This window comes from Notechis scutatus, chromosome 2 (assembly GCF_049901735.1).
Source record: "Notechis scutatus isolate UNSWTSFEM ecotype Mainland chromosome 2, rNotScu1.2, whole genome shotgun sequence".
In the NCBI taxonomy this organism is placed as follows: domain Eukaryota; kingdom Metazoa; phylum Chordata; class Lepidosauria; order Squamata; family Elapidae; genus Notechis; species Notechis scutatus.
In genome coordinates, this window is record NC_142010.1 from 10428602 (window position 1) to 10447741 (window position 19140).

Sequence of the window (19140 nt, forward strand, 5' to 3'; positions counted from 1 at the left end):
GAGCCAGTCTAGGAAGCCGACTGCAACGTTTACATCCTTTGCAATCGGTTTTTTTTTTTTAAGGCAAAAAAGGAGACAGGTCCCGTCTAGCCCACTGCCGGTTAGATCTTTCTGGTCGTCTCTTTTTTTGGGGGAAGGTTTTTTTGGGGGTTCGGAGAGGCCTTTTGTCCTCCTTTGCTCCTAAGGGAAAAAAAAATATATGTATTTCTGCTTGTCCAGAGAGACCCCGGCTCGCTTTGCAGCGCTCTTATGATAGAATCGACAGAGCTGCAGCATCCTAGAGGGGGCTCCCGCCGGAGACCATAGAGTTGAGGGTGAGGAGCGTGTGTGTGTGTTGTGTGTGTTGGGGGGGGCTTCCCAAGTGGTGGACTTCCGCCCTGGGTTCTTTAACGGGGAATTTCCCCCCACCCACACCCGCGCGGTGGGTTGGAAGCTCCTCCGGGCTCCCTCGTGCTCCGAAGCGGGGAAGCGGCGGTGCGAAAAAGGGTGAGTGGCGGAGAAAGGAGGGCGCAGGCTCAAGGTCTGGCCGAGAGAAAAGAGGCGCGTGCAGCAAACAGCCGCGGGCTGCAGATTAAAAAAAAAAAAAAAGAGGGTGGGGTGGGGTTTCTCACCTCCCCCACCTACCATCTCTCCTTCGGGGGTGGGGGTGGATTTTTTTGCAGAGCAATCAAGCGGCTGGATCCCAAAAGATCCCCCAGGATTTGCTCCCTTAGCTGGGAAAGGGCCCGCAGGAGACCCCCCCCTTTTTTTTTTCCCGAGGGACCCTCGGTGCCTGCTCTCCCGGTTGATGTAGTAGTTAAGGTGTGCAGGAAAAATCTGTTTATTATTAAGTATGAACTTTTGACTTGCCTAGAGAGAGACTTGCCAGGAGAGGTTAGAAACAAAGCAGAAGCAGCGGGCGGGAGGTGTCGGGGAGGGCGGAATCCGTCCGGATTCAATTAGATCCGCCTTCCTCAATAAATCTCTTAAACGTTGGAAGAAGAGGGGAGTCGAGCTGTTCTCCCAAAGGCAGGACAAGAAACCAATCAAGGAGAAAACCAACCTAGCAATTAAAAAAAAAACAAATTTCCTGACAGTTTTAGAACAATGAATGGGTGGAAACAACTTTGCCTCCGGAAATGGTTGAACTGTTGCTCCAACACTGTTTTGGATCTTTTAAGTTGTTAAGAAGAGATTGGACAACCATTTGTCTGAAACGGTGTAGGGCTGTGTTGGCGAAACCTATGCCACGCGTGGCGAAAGTGGCACGTAGGGACATTTCCCCTCTCCCCCCTCCATGCCCTCCCCCACCAGGCAGGCGAGAGGTTGCCTGGAAGAGCCCCACTGCCATGGGTGGGATTCAAATTTTTTAACAGCCGGTTCTGTGGGCGCGGCTTAGTTGATAGGCATGGCTTGGTGGTCATGTAACTGGCTGGGCGTGGCCAACTCAACATCACTCACATCGAGGCACGCATCTCCTCGCCTGGCCTCTCACGACTGTGGGGATGCTGCAACAGTCGTAAGTGTGAAAAATGGTCATAAGTCACTTTTTTCAGTGCCATTGTAACTTTGAATGGTCACTCCACACAAGCAAAGTACCAAGCAAAGGAGGAAAAAAAAACCTCCAGAGATAGGAAGTCTAGTCCTGCCCAAGAATGTAAAAAGGGTTAACGGAGAGGCAGTTTCTGTAAGCAACACCAGAACGTTTCCTTCCTGCCTTCCTTACAGGATTAGCCCAGTAATTTCTTCTAACAACCGGTTCTCCGAACTGCTTAGAATGTTAACAGCCGGTTCTAGCGAATAGGTGCAAACTGGTAGAATCCCACCCCTGCCCACTGTGTGTGCGTGGCAGTGCCCGACAGCTGAATCAGTGGAAACAGGGTATCCGGCGTGCATGTGCAGGGGCGGAGGGGGATGCGCGGAAGAAATCACAAGGAGGGAGTCGTGCGTGTATGTGCAAAGATGAGTGGCACGCGGGGAAAATCGTGCGCGCATACTCAGATGTGTGGCGTGCGAGGAGGGAGTCGTGCGCATGCATGAAGATCTGTGGTGTGCAGGGGAGTCATGTACGCAGGCACAAAGATGCACGGCGCGCATGGGGGAATTGTGCATGCATGTGCAGATGCGCGGCGCACGAGGAGGGAGTCGCACGTGCATGTGGAAAGATGCGCGCCGCACCACAGGCGGCACGCAGACCCATTTGTGCGGGCACACGAGCCCCAGCCAAAGTTACCTGCACTGCGCATGCGCGCGCCTCCCAGCTGGTTTTCAGCCCGTTTGAGGCCTTTTTTGGCTTCCCAGAGGCTCGAGGGAAGCCTCTGCAGCCTTTGGAGGCCGGAAAAACAGGCCTGTTTTGTCACTTCTGATACTTCCGGTTTTGTCATATTCAGTTTCGTATCGTATTTTTCTTCTTGTATTTTCTATTCATATCTTAATTTTTCCATTTTTTTCTTCAAATATTCTCTTCTTAATACAGATTCTTTATACAATATTTAAAGTTACATATTCATTTCATATCATATCATTACATTTATGAATTCTATAAATTTTCTCTAATATCCTTCACATTGTTTCATCACTTCTGGAAATACCAGAAGTGACGAAACGGACCCATTTTTTGGCCTCCAAAGGCTGCAGAGGCTACCCTCGAGCTTCTGGGAGGCCGAAAAAGGCCTCAAACGGCCGAAAATCAGCTGGGAGGTGCATGCATGCGCAGTGCAAGTGAGGGGGGGGGTTTCATGTGCATGCGCAGGGGGCAGGGCACATTGCAGTGTGGGTGCCAGCACATGCACTTTCGGCACACCACAACAACAAAGTTCACCATCACAGCTCTGTATCAAGACTGTTTTCAAGCATGGGAGCTGTGCTGGTTTTTAGTTCAACTGTAGCGTTCAGCCATGCGAATCAGCTGACAGAATATAGGAGAGGTGAGAGCAGAGGGTGTGTGGGTGGGCAGGCCTGCCAGAGGTGTTATTTGCCAGTTCTCCGAATCAGTCAAAATTTTCACTACCGGTATACCTGAAATGGTCCGAACCAGCTGAATACCACTTCTGACCCAGTCCCCCTTTTTGATAGCCTACCTTCCAGTTATTATCTCATTCTGATTATAAATAGGCAGTTTATTATTTTATGGGGGAGGAGTGCTTGCTTACGTCTTTCGTACCTTCTCCGCTCTCTTGTTTCTTTTCGTTTCTTTTCTTTAGTCAAACCAGCCAATATTTTTTAACATTCCACTTGTCTTGTGTGTCTTCTCAAAGCTGCGAGGTTAAGCCTATAAACGGAGCCAAGGTGTAAGCAGGAGTTGAGAATAAAGGTAAGAGGAGAAGAAAAAAAACTTTCCCAAAAGTTTAGCAAGGTCAAATCTATGTTTTTGTTTCTAGAATATTAACATTCACATTCTGGTGGCAACTTATGAGTCAAGTTGTAGATACTATAAAACAGGCTGTTTTTGTTTTTTTTAATTTTAGTTTTAGGCGCTAATTTTGGACTATTGGAAGTATTGGAAAGCCAGCTGGGTGACTTTTGGTTAGTAACTCTCTCAGCCTTATGCCACCTCACAGGATAGTTGTTTGTGGAGAAAATATAAGGAGGAAGTTGTGTTGGATACGTTTGCCACCTTGAGTTATTCGTAAAAAATAATAAAAGGCGGGATATAAGTAAATAAACCTTTGAAAGGTTTCCCCCGCCCATCCTTAAAACCCTGCAGAAAGGAACCTATATGCTTCCGGACTCCCTTGCAGGCAGTTCTCGACATGTCAGAGTGTACACAGTGTGACTAGGTGAGACAACCCAAGAGCAAATACAGCACACAGGTTTGTATTTACATATAGTGGCTTTATCCCTACAAAAGCATGTACACATGCAAGTACTTTAATACAGGCCTTGAACAAACAGCAATCGATAATCAGCTACACTATGTAAGCACACATGGAGAGAGATACACCCTCACAGGGTGTCTCTCATATTACAGCCTCTTAAAGTGGTAGCAGTCAAATAACCCTGCTGACTCATTGCTACCATTGCATCATCATTACAGTATTACAACATTACAGCAGCTGGTCAGCTATTAAGTCTTCATTACCCTGACAACTTATGACTTTAACAGAGCCCAAGATTAAAGTCAAAAGTTGTTGCAGTCATAAATTGCAAATTGTGGACAAGAGACCACCAGACGTGGCAAGCAGTTGCAAAGGTGAGCCAGTTGCCAAGTGCCAAAACTGCGATCACACAAGTATGGGTGTTTGTGTGTGGCCCTTGTAACCCCAAAACCAAGTCATAAGTAGCCCTGTGAAGGTCTGTCGTAACTCTTGTCAAGAATATATTCATGAACTGGAATTGAGCTTGGTAACAAGGTCAGCCAATGAATAAGTATAGCAACTAAGTCCGCTAATGAGGTCTCTTTGGAAACTGAAACTAGAACGAGCCTAGGCGTGGCTCTGTATTAAGCTCTGCAGCTCTGAAGCTATATTAAGCTCTGAGTTTGTCTATTGAAATGAAACTGCTTCTCTCGTCTGCTGTGTGTCTTGCTTGCCTGCTGAACTAAAATGAAACTGAAGTCTGTTTCTGAGCTCCTGAGTTGCTGTTCTGCTCTGAACCTGTAATATGCCTGCTTCTGTTTGAGTTTGCTCCATGTTGGAGAAATCTACAACTGGTATTGTAAAATTTACAATTTATAAAGAAGTTAAATGAAGCCTCAGCCATCTGTGTTTACTTTTCTGGCACTGAATTTACTCTGCAATATTCTGAACAACTCTTGAATAGTTATCGTGACCAGCTGTAAGTTCAGGACTATGTTAAATGTATTTTTGCTGATTTACAGTAAAATGTGAGGAAAAAAAATGATAATAAGTACCACAATCAATATTTCTAGTGTCCGTTATTTCAGGAAGAAAATTGTAGCATTGAAATTGGATCACTATACTACTGAAATCCGGTACTGGAGGCCCCGTGGGGGTGGTATAAGGCTTATGGGTTACCTAGTCCCTTATTGTTTCAGGTTACAAGGCTTGCTGGCTGGAATGGATGGAAGTTAAATCACTTTCTGTGCATCAAATTGCTGTATGGTTGTATAGGTAGTCCTTAACGTACAACCACAATTCAGCCCAAGGTATCTGTTGCTAAGCAAGACATTTGTTAAGTGAGTTTTGCCCCATTTTATGACCTTTCTTGCTAGAGCTGTTAAGTGAATCGTGGCAGTTGTTAAATTAGTCACCCGGTTGTTCAGTGAACCTGTCTTCTCCATTAATTTTGCTGGACAGGAGGTCACAAAAGGAGTCCAGGACACTGCAACTGTCATAAATATGAACCAGTTGCTAAGCATCTGAATTTTGATCAAGTAACCATGGGGAGTATGCAATGGCCGTAAGTGTGAAAAATATTTTTTTCAGTGCCGTCATAACTGATTGTGTTTTCCTGCATCGGATGAGAGTACATCTCTGTCCTTCTGCCCTGGCCACTTTACAGAGGCATGGTTGAGAGCATTTTAACAAACTGCATCACTTTGGTTTGGTGGTAGCCGTGCCTCCGACAGAAAGTCTCTACAGAGAGTGGTAAAGGACAGCCGAGAAGATTATAGGAAGCTCACTTCCTGCTTATAAGCACTACATGAGCTTAGAGCTCACACCCACTTCACCGTCTGTTTCTGTTGCTCTCCCCAAGAGGAGGTTTTTGAAGTATTTCTAGTAAGACTACCAGATTCTGGAACAGTTTTGTTCCCTGGACCCTCCGTCTGGTAAACTCGCAAGATTTGTTTTTCTCGCCATGTACATGTATACCTCCAAACTACCCCCAAAATAAGACCCAGTCTTTTTTTTTTCTTTTTATTTCCAAAAGAGGCTTTCGGTCTTAGTGTCAGGGGTTGTCTCCCATTGTTTCACCTCATGGCGGCAGCACCAACAACCCCGCCCAGCAGGTCTGTGTGGCCTCTGCCGATCCACTTCTTCTGTGACTGCTTGCTGCCGCTTAGGCGCAGCGTCCCCGGCCTCTGTTCCATTGCCAGAGGCCTTCAGGAAAGGCCTCTGCAGCTGAGAAACGAGCTCCGGATTAATGCGCGTGGCATCCCCCAGCCTCCGATTCGCCATCAGAAGCCATCAGGCGAGGCCTCTGAGGAAACTGAGGCCGGGGCACCATGCGCATCAATCCAGAGCTTGTTTCTCAGCTGCAGGGGCCTTTCTTGAAGGCCTCTAGTGGTGAAATGGAGGCCGGGAGAAATGCGGCAAGCGGCCGCAGAAGTGGGCCGGCAAGGTCAGGCAGGTGTCAGGTTATGGGAGGCCTGGCTGCAACTGTTCTAAGGTAGGTGGGTGCAGGGCACATGGGATATTTCCCCCCCAACCTCCACACTAGCTTAATTTTCATCTGTATGCCTCACCCCACCCTGTGGAACGAGATGCAGCGGAGTGGGCAGGGTATTAACCAAGGTTTATTTTGGACATAGGGCTTATATTGAGCGCACATGTAAAAAATCAAGCTAAGGCTTATTTTTGGGATAGGTCTTATTTATGGGGAAACACTGTAGGTCCCAAATGGTGATCATATATCCTTGGGATGCTGCAACCTTTGTAAATGTGAGCCAAGTACCCAAATAACAATAGCGCTTAGACTTATATACCGCTTCCCGGTGCTTTACAGCCCTGTGTAAGCCATTTACAGAGTCAGTGTATTGCCCCCAACGGTCTGGGCCCTCATTTTACCCACCTCAGAAGGATGGAAGGCTGAGTCAACCTTGAGTCCTGATGATATTTGAACTGCCAAACTGCTGGCAGCCGGCAGTCAGCGGAAGTAGCCGGCAGTACTGCATTCTAACCACTGCACCATCACGGCTCTTGACCAATGTCTCGCTTAGCAACTTAAACGGCGGGCTCGATTGTGGTCCTAAGCTGAGGACCACCTGTCCTTTAAGGGGTGGAATTGACAAGCTTGTGTTTGCGTTCATAGGCACCATGATGCTGGGACAAGAACAGGACCCCGGAGGAGAGAGCCAGCCCCCCCTAACACCCGTGCTCTTCTCCAGAAGCACAAGTACTCAGCAGGAAGTGAAGGTGGAAAATCAAGAGGATTTGGGTGAAATCTGGGAGACTCAGTGGCAGGAGTTCCTGACCACAGTGGAAGTCCCCCAGACCCTTCCGGAGCCTTCCCCGTGGGAGGATGCTCACATCTTCCTAGCCTCCTTTGAGCAAGTCGCCAGAGCTTTCCAGTGGCCCAAGGAAGAATGGGCGGCCCGTCTCCGGCCCACCTTGGGAGGGGATGCCGAGCAAGCCTACAGCAGCCTGGAGGCAGGGGAGAGAGAGGATTATGGGAAAATGAAGGCGGCCATCTTGCATGCCGATGCGATGAGCCGGGAGAAGCAACGGCAGCACTTCCGGTGTTTCTGCTACCAAGAGGCCGAAGGGCCGAGGCAGGTGTACGATCAGTTGCAGAGCCTTTGCCATCAGTGGCTGAAAGTGGAGAGGCATTCAAAGGAACAGATTCTGGAAATGCTGATTCTGGAGCAGTTCCTGGCCATCCTCCCGCCGGAGATGCAGAGCTGGGTCAAGAGACATAACGCGGAGAGCAGCGCTCAAGTCATATCTCTGGCCGAGGATTTCTTGCTCAGGCAGAGGGTGCCGGGGATAACGGAACAAGAGGTATGTGTGTGGAACTCTTTTTCTTTTCTTTGTTTTACTTTGGAGTAACACCGCTCCCACTGCTGCCACGTCACTGGCATCCGCTTTGAACGACAAAAGTTTTCGGGGTCAAGGATGCTTCAGCACTGGTGTGTCTTTTGCAAACAGTTCTTTCCGTGTTTCAAATGCCTTTTGACAGGCTAGGTCCCACCGTAGGGGTTTGTCCCAGGTGCGGTTTCATTCCTGGACTCCCATTCTTTAGGAAGTCCATCATGGGTTTGGCAATCCTTGCGAACGAGGGGACGAATTGTCGACAAGACATTTGCAAACCCCAGGGAGCTTTGTAGCTGTCTGCGGGCGCAAGGGAGCTTGCCAGCCCAGAACGGCTTGTGATTTTCTTGACTGTAATCGGACAGGAAACGACAAGGCGGAGCCCCAAACAAAACACAGAAAGCCCTGAACTCAGAACAAAACAGCCCCATTTTGGAGCCTCGGTTTGGAACCTACTGACAAAAATCTAGCGAAATCATCGGGATTCAGAACCGTCTCTTTCTCCCTCATACCGTGTTTCTCCAAAAAGATGACCCGTTTTGAAAAGGAGACCTGTCGTGTTTTTGAGCTCACGCGATCAGATTTAAGCTCCACCCACAAAATTAGCTCTAATTAAGAACCCCCCCACTCCAGGGTGCAGGGGGTAGGGTGAGGCACACGGGTAAAAAATAAGGTTGGGGATGGGGTGGTGGTGGAGTTGCCTTACTTACCAGGACTTGCACACCCTGACACCTGCCTCGCCGCCTTCCGTGGCCGCTTGCTGCCACTCGCACGCATTGCCCTCAGCCTCCGTTTCGCCTTCAGATGCCTTCTGGCAGGCATCGAAAGGCAAAACGGAGGCTGGGGTAGTGCGTGCGAGTGGCCGCAAGTGGCTGCAGAAGTAGTGGGCCAGCAGCAGACTCCTGCTGGGCAGGGCTGTCAGTGCCGCCGCCACGAGGTAAGTTAATAATTAGAACCCTTCAGAAAGAAGGCCTTGTTCTGTCCCAAAGCTTGTTCCAAGGAAACAAACACGAAACAGAGGTAAGAGCAAAACCTTTTAACGATTCTTTACAAATTCCGTTCCTTCACGGTTAAAAGGCTGTTTCCAACTAATTGTCTCTGATAAGAACGAGCCTTGCCAAGGTTGTGCAAGGCTGCCAAGAACACTAGATAAAGTTGCCAAGAAATATTCCAAACACAAAGAGTCTCCAAACACCAGCCAAGATAATCCGAACGTCCACAAGGCTTGAGTGCAAAAACTTCTTTGCTTCCTGCAAAGAACTCCGGTTTCTCAGCTGGCTTTTTATCTCTTGAGGGAGGGGCCATTATCTTACAGCCTTACTCCAGAGTTGCCCGTGCTGCTGCAGCTGCTGCTCTTTTATTCGAGCAGCCCTGCGGACACACGCACTGGGCACAGGCTCCTCGGGAACCTCTTCATCACTGCTGCCAGCCTCCACCATCTCCGAAGGCAGCATTCCACTCCCTGACGGTCCTGGCCCCATCCCTGCATCACACGAACGCCCCTCGTCCAAGTCCTCGCTCTCCGAGACTTCAGCTGTCCGTACCTGCTGCCAGCAAAGCACAACAGGCCTAGCCAGGTTTTTTTGGGGGGGCAAAAGAAAATAAGACCCAGCCTTCTTTTTGGGAGAAACACGGTAGCTACAATAATCCTTGACGTACAACCACAGTTGAGCCGAAGATTTCTGTTGCTAAGTGAGAATTAAAGTTGAGTTTTGCTCCATTTTTACGACTTTCTTGCCCCGTTTCTTAAGTGAATCACGGCAGTTGTTAAAGTAAGTAACACGGCTGTGAAGTGAATCGGGCTTCGCCTTTGACTTTGCTTCTCAGAAAGTCGCAAAGGGGGAATTGCGGGACCCCCCCCCGGGACGCTGCAAACCGTCATAAACACGAGTCAGTTGTCAAAGCATCCGAAGGTAAATCACGTGACCCTGGGGAATGCTGCAAAGGTCATAAGTGTGGGAAAATGGTCTTAGGGCCGTTGTAACTTCGGACGGTCACTAAACGAACTGTTGTAATTCGAGGAGTACCTGTGCACGTAATTTACATTCAGAGGCCTGACAACCGGTTCATCTTTATGACGGTCATAGCGTTCCGGGGTCACGTCATCCCCTTTTGCGACCTTCTGACAAGCAAAGCCAGAGGGGAAGCCAAATTCCTTTAACAACCATCCTACTAACTCAAGGGCCTTCAAACCTTCAAGCCAGTCCTTGAGTATTGAAGATTTGTCTTTAAATGAATCCAAACTCCAGCTCCTCTTTAGGACAATGATGGTTTATTCAGCAAACAACAAATATTCTAATCAGGCAAGAATGGCTAAAAGCCAGCCAAGGTTAGCGCTGGGTTTGAGTTTGCTCCCTTTCCTTTTATCATCATTATCTTGAGACACACCCCACCACACCCAGGCCTATACTCAGTTCTAGTCCTGGCCACGCCTAACCCATTATCCCTAAATGCTATTAACCCTATAACATGTCTACATCCCTAACCTATTCCGACCCTCACTAGCTGATCCCCACCTGGTGCCACCTTCACCATGTCTTAAGTCAATGCTTAATTACCACCTATATGTGCCCCAACCCCCTCTAACAATATCCACCACAACAATACACGAAAAAAGCCATTTCCAGCCCCGCAGTTGTTTCAGAATCCATCCTGCAGCCCACAGTTGCTTCAGAATCCATCCTGCAGCCCGCAGTTGCTTCAGAATCCATCCTGCAGCCCGCAGTTGCTTCAGAATCCATCCTGCAGCCCGCTTCAGAATCCATCCTGCAGCCCAGTTGCTTCAGAATCCATCCTGCAGCCCAAGTTGCTTCAGAATCCATCCTGCAGCCCGTTGCTTCAGAATCCATCCTGCAGCCCGCAGTTGCTTCAGAATCCATCCTGCAGCCCGCAGTTGCTTCAGAATCCATCCTTCAGCCCATAGTTGCTTCAGAATCCATCCTTCAGCCTGCAGTTGCTTCAGAATCCATCCTGCAGCCCGCATTGTTCAGAATCCATCCTGCAGCCCATGTTGCAGAATCCATCCTGCAGCCCATAGTTGCTTCAGAATCCATCCTGCAGCCCATAGTTGCTTCAGAATCCATCCTGCAGCCCATAGTTGCTTCAGAATCCATCCTGCAGCCCATAGTTGCTTCAGAATCCATCCTGCAGCCCATAGTTGTTTCAGAATCCATCCTGCAGCCCATAGTTGCTTCAGAATCCATCCTGCAGCCCATAGTTGTTTCAGAATCCATCCTTCAGCCTGCAGTTGCTTCAGAATCCATCCTGCAGCCCGCAGTTGCTTCAGAATCCATCCTGCAGCCCATAGTTGCTTCAGAATCCATCCTTCAGCCCATAGTTGCTTCAGAATCCATCCTTCAGCCCATAGTTGTTTCAGAATCCATCCTGCAGCCCATAGTTGTTTCAGAATCCATCCTTCAGCCTGCAGTTGCTTCAGAATCCATCCTGCAGCCCATAGTTGCTTCAGAATCCATCCTGCAGCCCGCAGTTGCTTCAGAATCCATCCTGCAGCCCATAGTTGCTTCAAAATCCATCCTGCAGCCCATAGTTGCTTCAGAATCCATCCTGCAGCCCGCAGTTGCTTCAGAATCCATCCTGCAGCCCATAGTTGCTTCAGAATCCATCCTGCAGCCCATAGTTGCTTCAAAATCCATCCTGCAGCCCATAGTTGCTTCAGAATCCATCCTGCAGCCCGCAGTTGCTTCAGAATCCATCCTGCAGCCCATAGTTGCTTCAGAATCCATCCTGCAGCCCATAGTTGCTTCAAAATCCATCCTGCAGCCCATAGTTGCTTCAGAATCCATCCTGCAGCCCATAGTTGCTTCAGAATCCATCCTTCAGCCCATAGTTGCTTCAGAATCCATCCTGCAGCCCATAGTTGCTTCAGAATCCATCCTGCAGCCCATAGTTGCTTCAGAATCCATCCTTCAGCCTGCAGTTGCTTCAGAATCCATCCTGCTGCCCATAGTTGTTTCAGAATCCATCCTTCAGCCTGCAGTTGCTTCCAGAATCCATCCTCAGCCCATAGTTGCTTCAGAATCCATCCTGCAGCCCGCAGTTGTTTCAGAATCCATCCTGCAGCCTGCAGTTGTTTCAGAATCCATCCTGCAGCCCATAGTTGCTTCAGAATCCATCCTGCAGCCCATAGTTGCTTCAGAATCCATCCTTCAGCCTGCAGTTGCTTCAGAATCCATCCTGCAGCCCGCAGTTGTTTCAGAATCCATCCTGCAGCCCGCAGTTGTTTCAGAATCCATCCTGCAGCCCATAGTTGTTTCAGAATCCATCCTGCAGCCCATAGTTGCTTCAGAATCCATCCTGCAGCCCGCAGTTGTTTCAGAATCCATCCTGCAGCCCGCAGTTGTTTCAGAATCCATCCTGCAGCCCGCAGTTGCTTCAGAATCCATCCTGTAGGTCCCAGCTCTGCTGAGTCATTCTAAAGCAACCTTCAACACCATCAGCTAGCACACAAGTAGCAATACAGTTCCGGGGTCAGCAGAGCTAAGGTGATATTCTCCACTGCCAGCTGACTTGCTGTGAGGTGTGTTCGGAGCTGACGGGCTCCGTAGCGAACTCTGAGCCCGACGCTTGGCAAGTTTAAGCCTTGTGGACTTCAACTCCCAGAATCACTGAGCTAACGTGACTGGAGGAGGAATTCTGGGAGTTGAAGTCCACAAGGCTTAAAGCGGTCAAGTTTGAAGAGCCCTGTACTAACTTAACAACTGCAGCGATTCGCTCAACAGCTGTGGGAAGAAAAGTCGTAAAATGGGGCAGAGTCCACTGAGCAAATGTCACGCTTAGTGACACAAATTTTGGGCTCAACTGCGGCCGTACGTCGAGGATTTCCTGTACATAAGTCCCCACACGTCAGCAATTGGCAGCTGCCTCGGCCGAGTGGGCAGGGTAGGGAGAAGCATGGAGTCCTCTCCTAACGACAGCACAGTCCTGGCCTATCAACCATAACCAGGACTAACAAAGCTGCATCACTAAGCGGCACGGTCACATGACGTTTGCCATGCTAGTGATGCCTTGCTTAGTCACCAAAATCCTGCCCGCTATTAGGTCATTAAGCAAATGCTCCCCAGAGTTGTCTCCCCTGGTGGCCCAGTGGTTAAACTGCAGTATTTCAGGCTGACTCTGCCCACAGCCTGGAGGTTCGATCCTTACAAGAGCTCAAGGTGGACTCAGCCTTCCATCTTTCTGAGGTCCATAAAATGAGGACTCCAGATTTGTCGAGGGCAATAAGCCGACTCTTATTAGCTGCTTAGAGAGGGCTGTAAAGCACTGTGAAGCGGCGTATTGAGTCTTTGAAGCGCCGTTGCTATTAGCGCTGCTCTTTCTTGCGATCTCTCACATCCGGTTGGTTATTCCTGTAGTGGGAAGAGGAGCTTGGTCTTAGGCCTGAAAATACGCAGCCCCTGGAGAGAGGGCCGTCGGACGCCGGGCAGAAACTACAGTTTTCCAGGGAGCTGAAAGTGGAAGAAGATGATGCCGGTAAGATTTGAGGCGTTTGTTTTCATTGAAAGCCTTTTGTGGCAGGCTGTCCAATCCAGGCGGTGAGACTCCAGGGGCGGCATTTCCCAGCCAAGGCATCTTTTAAGATGCACCTTTGTCCTTCTGCTCCAAAGTAAAAAAATAAGATATGTTTTTGTGCTCATCCTGGGCCTCCTTCCTTGTCGTAAAGCAGGTGTTTCTTGATCCCGGCCACTTTAAGGTACGTCGACTTCACCTCCCAGAATTCCCCAACCAGACTTTTCATAACTGATGGCCCATTATAAGTTTGGAGTAACTGGTCATTAAGTGAGAACTACCTAACTGTAGCGTAGAGAAGAGCGGTAAAGCATAAGAGAGAGAGTGTGGAGAAGAGCAACAAAGGTGATTAGGGGACTGGAGGCTAAAATAGATGAAGAACGGTTGCAGGAACTGGGTATGTCTGGTCTAATGAAAAGAAGGACTAGGGGAGACATGATAGCAGTCTTCCAATATCTGAGGGGCTGCCACAAAGAAAAGGGAGTCAAGCTATTCTCCAAAGCACCTGAGGGCAGGACAAGAAGCCAAGGGTGGAAACTAATCAAGGGGAGAAGCAACTTAGAACTAAGGAGGAATTTCCTGACAGTTGAGAACCATTAATCGTTGGAACAACTTGCCTCCAGAAGTTGTGAATTCTCTTTAACACTGGAGGTTTTTAAGAAGAGACTGGACAACCATTTGTCTAAAATGGTATACGGTTTCTTGCTTGACCAGGGGGCTGGACTAGAAGACCTCCAAGATCCCTTCCAAGTCTGTTACTCAGTGATGACACCTTTTCCTTTCTTGATACCAACTGGTAAAGGCTGTCTTATCATTCTAGGCGCACAACATCCAGGAAGTGGATGGATCTGAAAAACCAGAAAGTCCAGTTGCCTCTTTTAAAAAAGCAGCTTTGGGACATCCGGGAAGTAGTTTCTTCGCAGTCGGATGTCATTAGTTCTGTTTAAGCATATTCTCGTGGGCCTTGAGTACTCTCTCACTGGAGATGCGTTTTGTCGTTTCTGCAGATCTTTGGAAGCTGCACGAGAGTGAAAATCACCTGCAGGGAAGGACGAAGCAAACAGAGCAACACGGGGTGCCTCCGGAGAGAGCGAACAGCGTTGCTCTACCTTTTTGTGATCCAGAAGAGAATCTTGGAGGACAGCAGGGAGTCTACCGCATGGAGGGGACTCCGTTTGTCATCAGTGACGAGGATGGTATGAAAGCAGAAATCATTGTCTTCTGTTCAGACACGCAGAAGGAGAAAAGAAAACAGTGCTTGGTGTGTGGGAAAAGCTTCTCACGAAACTCAGCCCTTACCCGGCACGAAAGGATCCACACGGGAGAAAAAGCATACAGATGTTTCCAGTGCGACAAAAGTTTCTACGATAAGACAGCCCTGAAAAGACATCAAAGAACCCACAATACCGATCGAGGTTATCCTCGTGTCTCTCAAACCCAGCCAGGTGAGAGTTTGCCTCTTCCTTCCTCAGACCAAATCACACAGAACATTTGCGGCGAATGTGGGAAACAGTTTGACAGTGCACTGGACCTAAATGTCCATAAAAAAATTCACCAGGAGCAGAATCCCAATGGCAGGACAGGGAGTGGAGAGACATCTGGAAAAAAACAAACTCTGGAGCAGAAGAAACATCCAGAGCCCCTTGCTGTACAGAAAACTTACAAGTGTCCTGAGTGCGAGAAAAGCTTCATTTGGGTTTCATCGTATCACAGGCATAAAAAGATCCATTTGAGGAACAAATCTATCCCACTTTTGTATCAAAAGAAAAGCTTCAAGCAAGGGTCCCATCTCATGAAATTTCAGCCTTCCCTCATTGGAAAGAAACACTATAAATGCCCTGAATGTGAGAAGAGTTTCCCGGAGCTCAAATCCTTGGAAAATCATAAAAAACTCCACCAGACAGTAAAACTAAAAAGCTCTTCACAAATGGCACTTGAGACAAAAGACAAAACCTGTTCGGAGTGCGGGAAGTTTTTTGATCGGCTGTCCCACCTAAAAAGGCACCAACGGGTCCATACGGGCGAGAAACCTTACAAGTGCCCGAAATGCGAGGAGAGTTTCATGTGGCAGGGAGCTTTCGTAAGACACCTGAAGGTCCATAAGAAGCAGAAGCCAAGTCCTCTGGTGCCAATGGTGTCCGTTTCACAGGAGAAACCTAATCAGTGTTTGGAGTGCGGGAAGTCATTCAGACAACAGTCGGACCTCATGCGACATTGGCGAGTCCACACTGGTGAGAAGCCCCACAGATGTACGGAATGTGGGGAGTCCTTCATGTGGCCTTCGTCTCTCAATCTGCATCGGAAGAAGGTCCACAGAGGGAAGCGATTGGTCCCCCTCCTCCAAAAATTACCCCTGGGGCAAGGGAGATCCTACAAATGTTTCGAGTGCGGTAAAAGATTCGACCGTTCCTCGAGTCTAATAAACCACCAGCGCACTCACACCAGAGAAAAAACATACCCGTGCACCAGTTGTGAGAAGAGTTTTATGTGTGCTCGCTCTCTTCTGAGACACCGAAAGATCCATGAGACCAGGAAAGCAGGAGGCCCTTTGCCCCCAAAAGCCACTCTGGGAGAGAAATCCTATGTCTGTTCCGATTGCGGGAAACGCTTTGTCTATTCGTATCTCTTGAGTCGGCATCGACGCATCCACACCGGAGAGAAACCGTACAAATGTGCAAAATGCGGCGAGAGCTTCAGGTGGGCTTCCTCGTTTAGCCTGCACCAAAAGAAGGTCCACGCAGACACGAAGGCGGCTCATCTCCTCCCAAGACAGTCGGACAGGCAGAAAAAACCGTACGGGTGTTTGGAGTGCGGGAAAGAATTCAGGATACCTTCCCATCTCTCAAGCCATCAGAGCACTCACACCGGGGAGAGGAAGCATAAGTGCACCACTTGTGGGAAAAGTTTCTTCTGGCAGTCCTCGTTATCGGTGCATCGTAAGGATTTTCATAAGAGCGAGGAAAAGGAACCGGTCCCCGCTTTGCAACCCGTATCTCAGGGGCAAGGCAATTCCAAACCCCAGCAGGTCCCTGCTGAAGGGAAAGCTTTCAAATGCTCCAAGTGCGAAAAGAGCTTTGCGGGGTTTTCAGCTCTTCTGCGACATAGAAAGATCCACGAGAGAGAGAAACTCGGGCTTTTTTTCCAAACAAGACCAGACACCCCGGGGAAATCGTATCCCTGCACCGAGTGTGGGAAAAACTTCAATTGGCCATCCCGCCTCTTAAGACATCAGCGCACCCATTCGCAGGAGAGGCCCTGTCAGTGCCCCGATTGCGGAGAGAGTTTTAGATGGGATTCGGCTCTTAAAGCCCACCAGGAGAAGACCCATAAACAGAAGCCAGCAGCCTCTTTCCTGCCCAAAGAGGACGCGGTCAAAGCGGAAAATCACCCCTGCGCGGAGTGTGGAGAAACCTTCAACTCCGTGTCGTCTCTTATAAAGCATCAGAGTATCCACGCAGGAGAAAAACTAGATAAATCCAGCCACTGCGAAGAGAATTTCCCATGGAATTCAGCCCTCCAAGAACCCCCGAAGGCTTGTGAGGAAAAAGAACCGGACTTCCTGCTTCAAAATCTACCTAGTAAATGTGGAAGCACCTACCCTTGTCTCCAGTGCGGGAAAAAATTTCCCAAATTGAAGCTGCTGCAGAAACACAAACGGATCCACCTCAAGGAGAAGCGTTACACCTGCACTGAATGCGGGAAGCATTTCACACAATCCGCCAGCTTGAAAAGACACTGGTTCACTCACCAAAAAGAGAAGATGTTCCACTGCTCGCACTGCGAGAAAAGCTTCGTATTCAAAGATAGCCTCACGAGGCACGAGAAGTCTCACTCTGGGCTGGCAGAGCTCACCGTGCAAGTGCTGGACAAAGAATTCCTCGCCACTCCAGAATCACCCCAATGCCTCGCGTCGGAGCCTGACATATGTGGCAGTCCCCTAGAACTCCAAGCAGAGAACCCCATTCCATCTTTGAATGCTCCGGAAGTGGTGGCGACATGATCTCAAAAGTGGACCAATCGATACGGAAGCCAGTATTAAGAAATCGTGCTGCGTGTTTCGGCAGCAAACCTGAGGAAAGATCGCCAACCCTGACAATTTTAACGGAAGAAAACCTTCCGGAATCTTCTCTGAGCCGTAACATAATGAAAGCGATGGTCCCACCAAAGGGGGGGTGGGGAGGGCAGAATATCAGCAAACCTTGAATTTTGCCTGTCTGGGGCCACGTTGGTTTGTGCTTCCCGGACCCTTGTTTACAGTTTAGAAATTCCAACATGGCTGCCCATCTGACTTTTGTTATGGAACACAACGTCGTATCAGTTGGCTCTTGTATATTGGTAGATGCAGATAGTTGAGTTGAGTTGGGTGGGGCAAGAGGGAACAGACTCAGGGTTTTAAGTATATTGACAAAGAATAATAAATGTAAAAAACAAGGAAATACATTTGTGCCATGTCACCGAAAATACTGCAGTGTTGATTCTCGTGTGAAAGTCCTCAGAGATGTAAGTAATACAATGGTTGGGAATTCTTTTGCATCGTTCAACTTTTATCGTCTTGATCACAATCTGTTATTTGTTCAGTTTTATGGAAGGGAACTACTAATAAACGCAATGTACAGAATGAGCCAATGAGGCTTCTGCTGTTCTTCCTTAGCAGTGACTTGGATACCGTACATCATCGTCCCAGAGTACATTTGTGAACACCCCCAAGCCTAATCTTGACACCCCCAGGGAGATGAGAAGAAATCTGGAAGCTGTTGCAAGGGTTGGACCCATATTGGCCTAAGCTGTGATTTGTTTTGAGCCTTGGTCTGTTGAATAAACCACATTTAGCTGGGCACTCACAACATAATGTTCAGAACCAGAGGTCACGCTAAGCTATATAATTGGGTAGGGGGTGGGTTCTTTTATTTGGAGGTCCTGTGCGGTGGTGTGATTCAACTGGTGTAACAACTGGTTCGGTGATCCTTCACGCACGTGTGCACCAAACGCGCGCTCCTAAAAAGCCCATTTTCCGCTCTCATACTTACCTTCAACTGCAGTGAACGCTGTGAATAAAAGAGCTGAGACGTGGCAAACAGCTCTGCTGCATGAATCAGCCGTGTTCTTAAAAAGATGAAATAAAGCACAGGAAAAAGCAGGGGTGGGCGGGTGGGCCCACCTGTTCGTTGGAGCAAACTTGTTTGGAGCCAGCTGATCATCGGAACTAGGCATTTTTCTAAAGCGGTCCGAACCGGGAGAATCACACCCCTGGTCCTATGCCAGGGGTATCAAACTCAAAAGACGGGGTGTTTAGATCTGGCCCATGGGGCCACTCTGGAAACCGCAAAGGTCTGGCCCCAGTACCTCTGCCAGCAAAAACAGCTTCGGAGGGCTGATGCAGCCCTCCCAGGGCCCATTCTTGGCCGTGATGGCCTCCTGAAGCCCTCTACCAGTGAAAACAGCTCTGTTTTCACTGGCAGAGGGCTGCAGGAGGCCGTCAGAGGGGTGCAGGAGGCCATCATGGCCTAAAACGGGATCCAGGGGGATAGGTGTGGCCCACCTGAGCTCTTTTCACTAGTGGAGGGCTACAGGAGGCTGTCACAGCCAAAAACGGGATCCAGGGGGATACATGTGGCCCATCCGAGCTGTTTTCACTGGCAGAGGGCTGCAGGAGGCCGTTGCCGCCTAAAATCGGGCCCAGGGGGATACGTGTAGCCCACCTGAGCTCTTTTCACTGGCGGAAGGCTGCAAGAGGCCGTCGCGGCCTAAAATCGGGCCCAGGGGGATACGTGTGGCCCACCTGAGCTCTGTTTTCGCTAGCGGAGGGCTGCAGGAGGCCGTCACGGCCTAAAATGGGGCCCAGGAGGATACGTGTAGCCCACCTGAGCTCTTTTTCACTGGCGGAAGGCTGCAGGAGGCCGTCACGGCCTAAAATGGGGCCCAGGAGGATACATGTGGCCCACCTGAGCTGTTTTCACTAGTGGAGGGCTGCAAGAGGCCGTCG

The 19140-nt window shown here is 49.2% G+C and overlaps 1 protein-coding gene across 8 annotated transcripts; it reads left to right on the forward strand.

Annotated features, from left to right (window-relative positions):
- Positions 1–10: 10 nt before the first annotated feature.
- LOC113430456 (uncharacterized) lies at positions 11–17778 on the forward strand. 8 transcript variants are annotated; one of them, XM_087952873.1, is made up of 5 exons: positions 11–314; positions 3183–3292; positions 6913–7601; positions 13004–13121; positions 14165–17778. In XM_087952873.1, the coding sequence occupies exons 3-5, from the start codon at positions 6918–6920 to the stop codon at positions 17155–17157; spliced, it is 3795 nt and encodes a 1264-aa protein (XP_087808999.1). In that variant the 5' UTR covers positions 11–314; positions 3183–3292; positions 6913–6917; the 3' UTR covers positions 17158–17778. The 8 variants fall into 8 exon arrangements, with proteins under 8 accessions (XP_087808999.1, XP_087809003.1, XP_087809001.1 ...); XM_087952875.1 differs by having other exon boundaries at positions 161–314; positions 3237–3292; XM_087952872.1 differs by having other exon boundaries at positions 305–486.
- Positions 17779–19140: the final 1362 nt, after the last annotated feature.

Coding starts and splice junctions, on each gene's coding strand:
- LOC113430456 (XM_087952873.1), top strand. CDS start 6,918: ATGATGCTGGGACAAGAACAGGACCCCGGAGGAGAGAGCCAGCCCCCC. Junction 7,602..13,003: donor CGGGGATAACGGAACAAGAG/GTATGTGTGTGG, acceptor TTATTCCTGTAG/TGGGAAGAGGAGCTTGGTCT. Junction 13,122..14,164: donor AGTGGAAGAAGATGATGCCG/GTAAGATTTGAG, acceptor TCGTTTCTGCAG/ATCTTTGGAAGCTGCACGAG.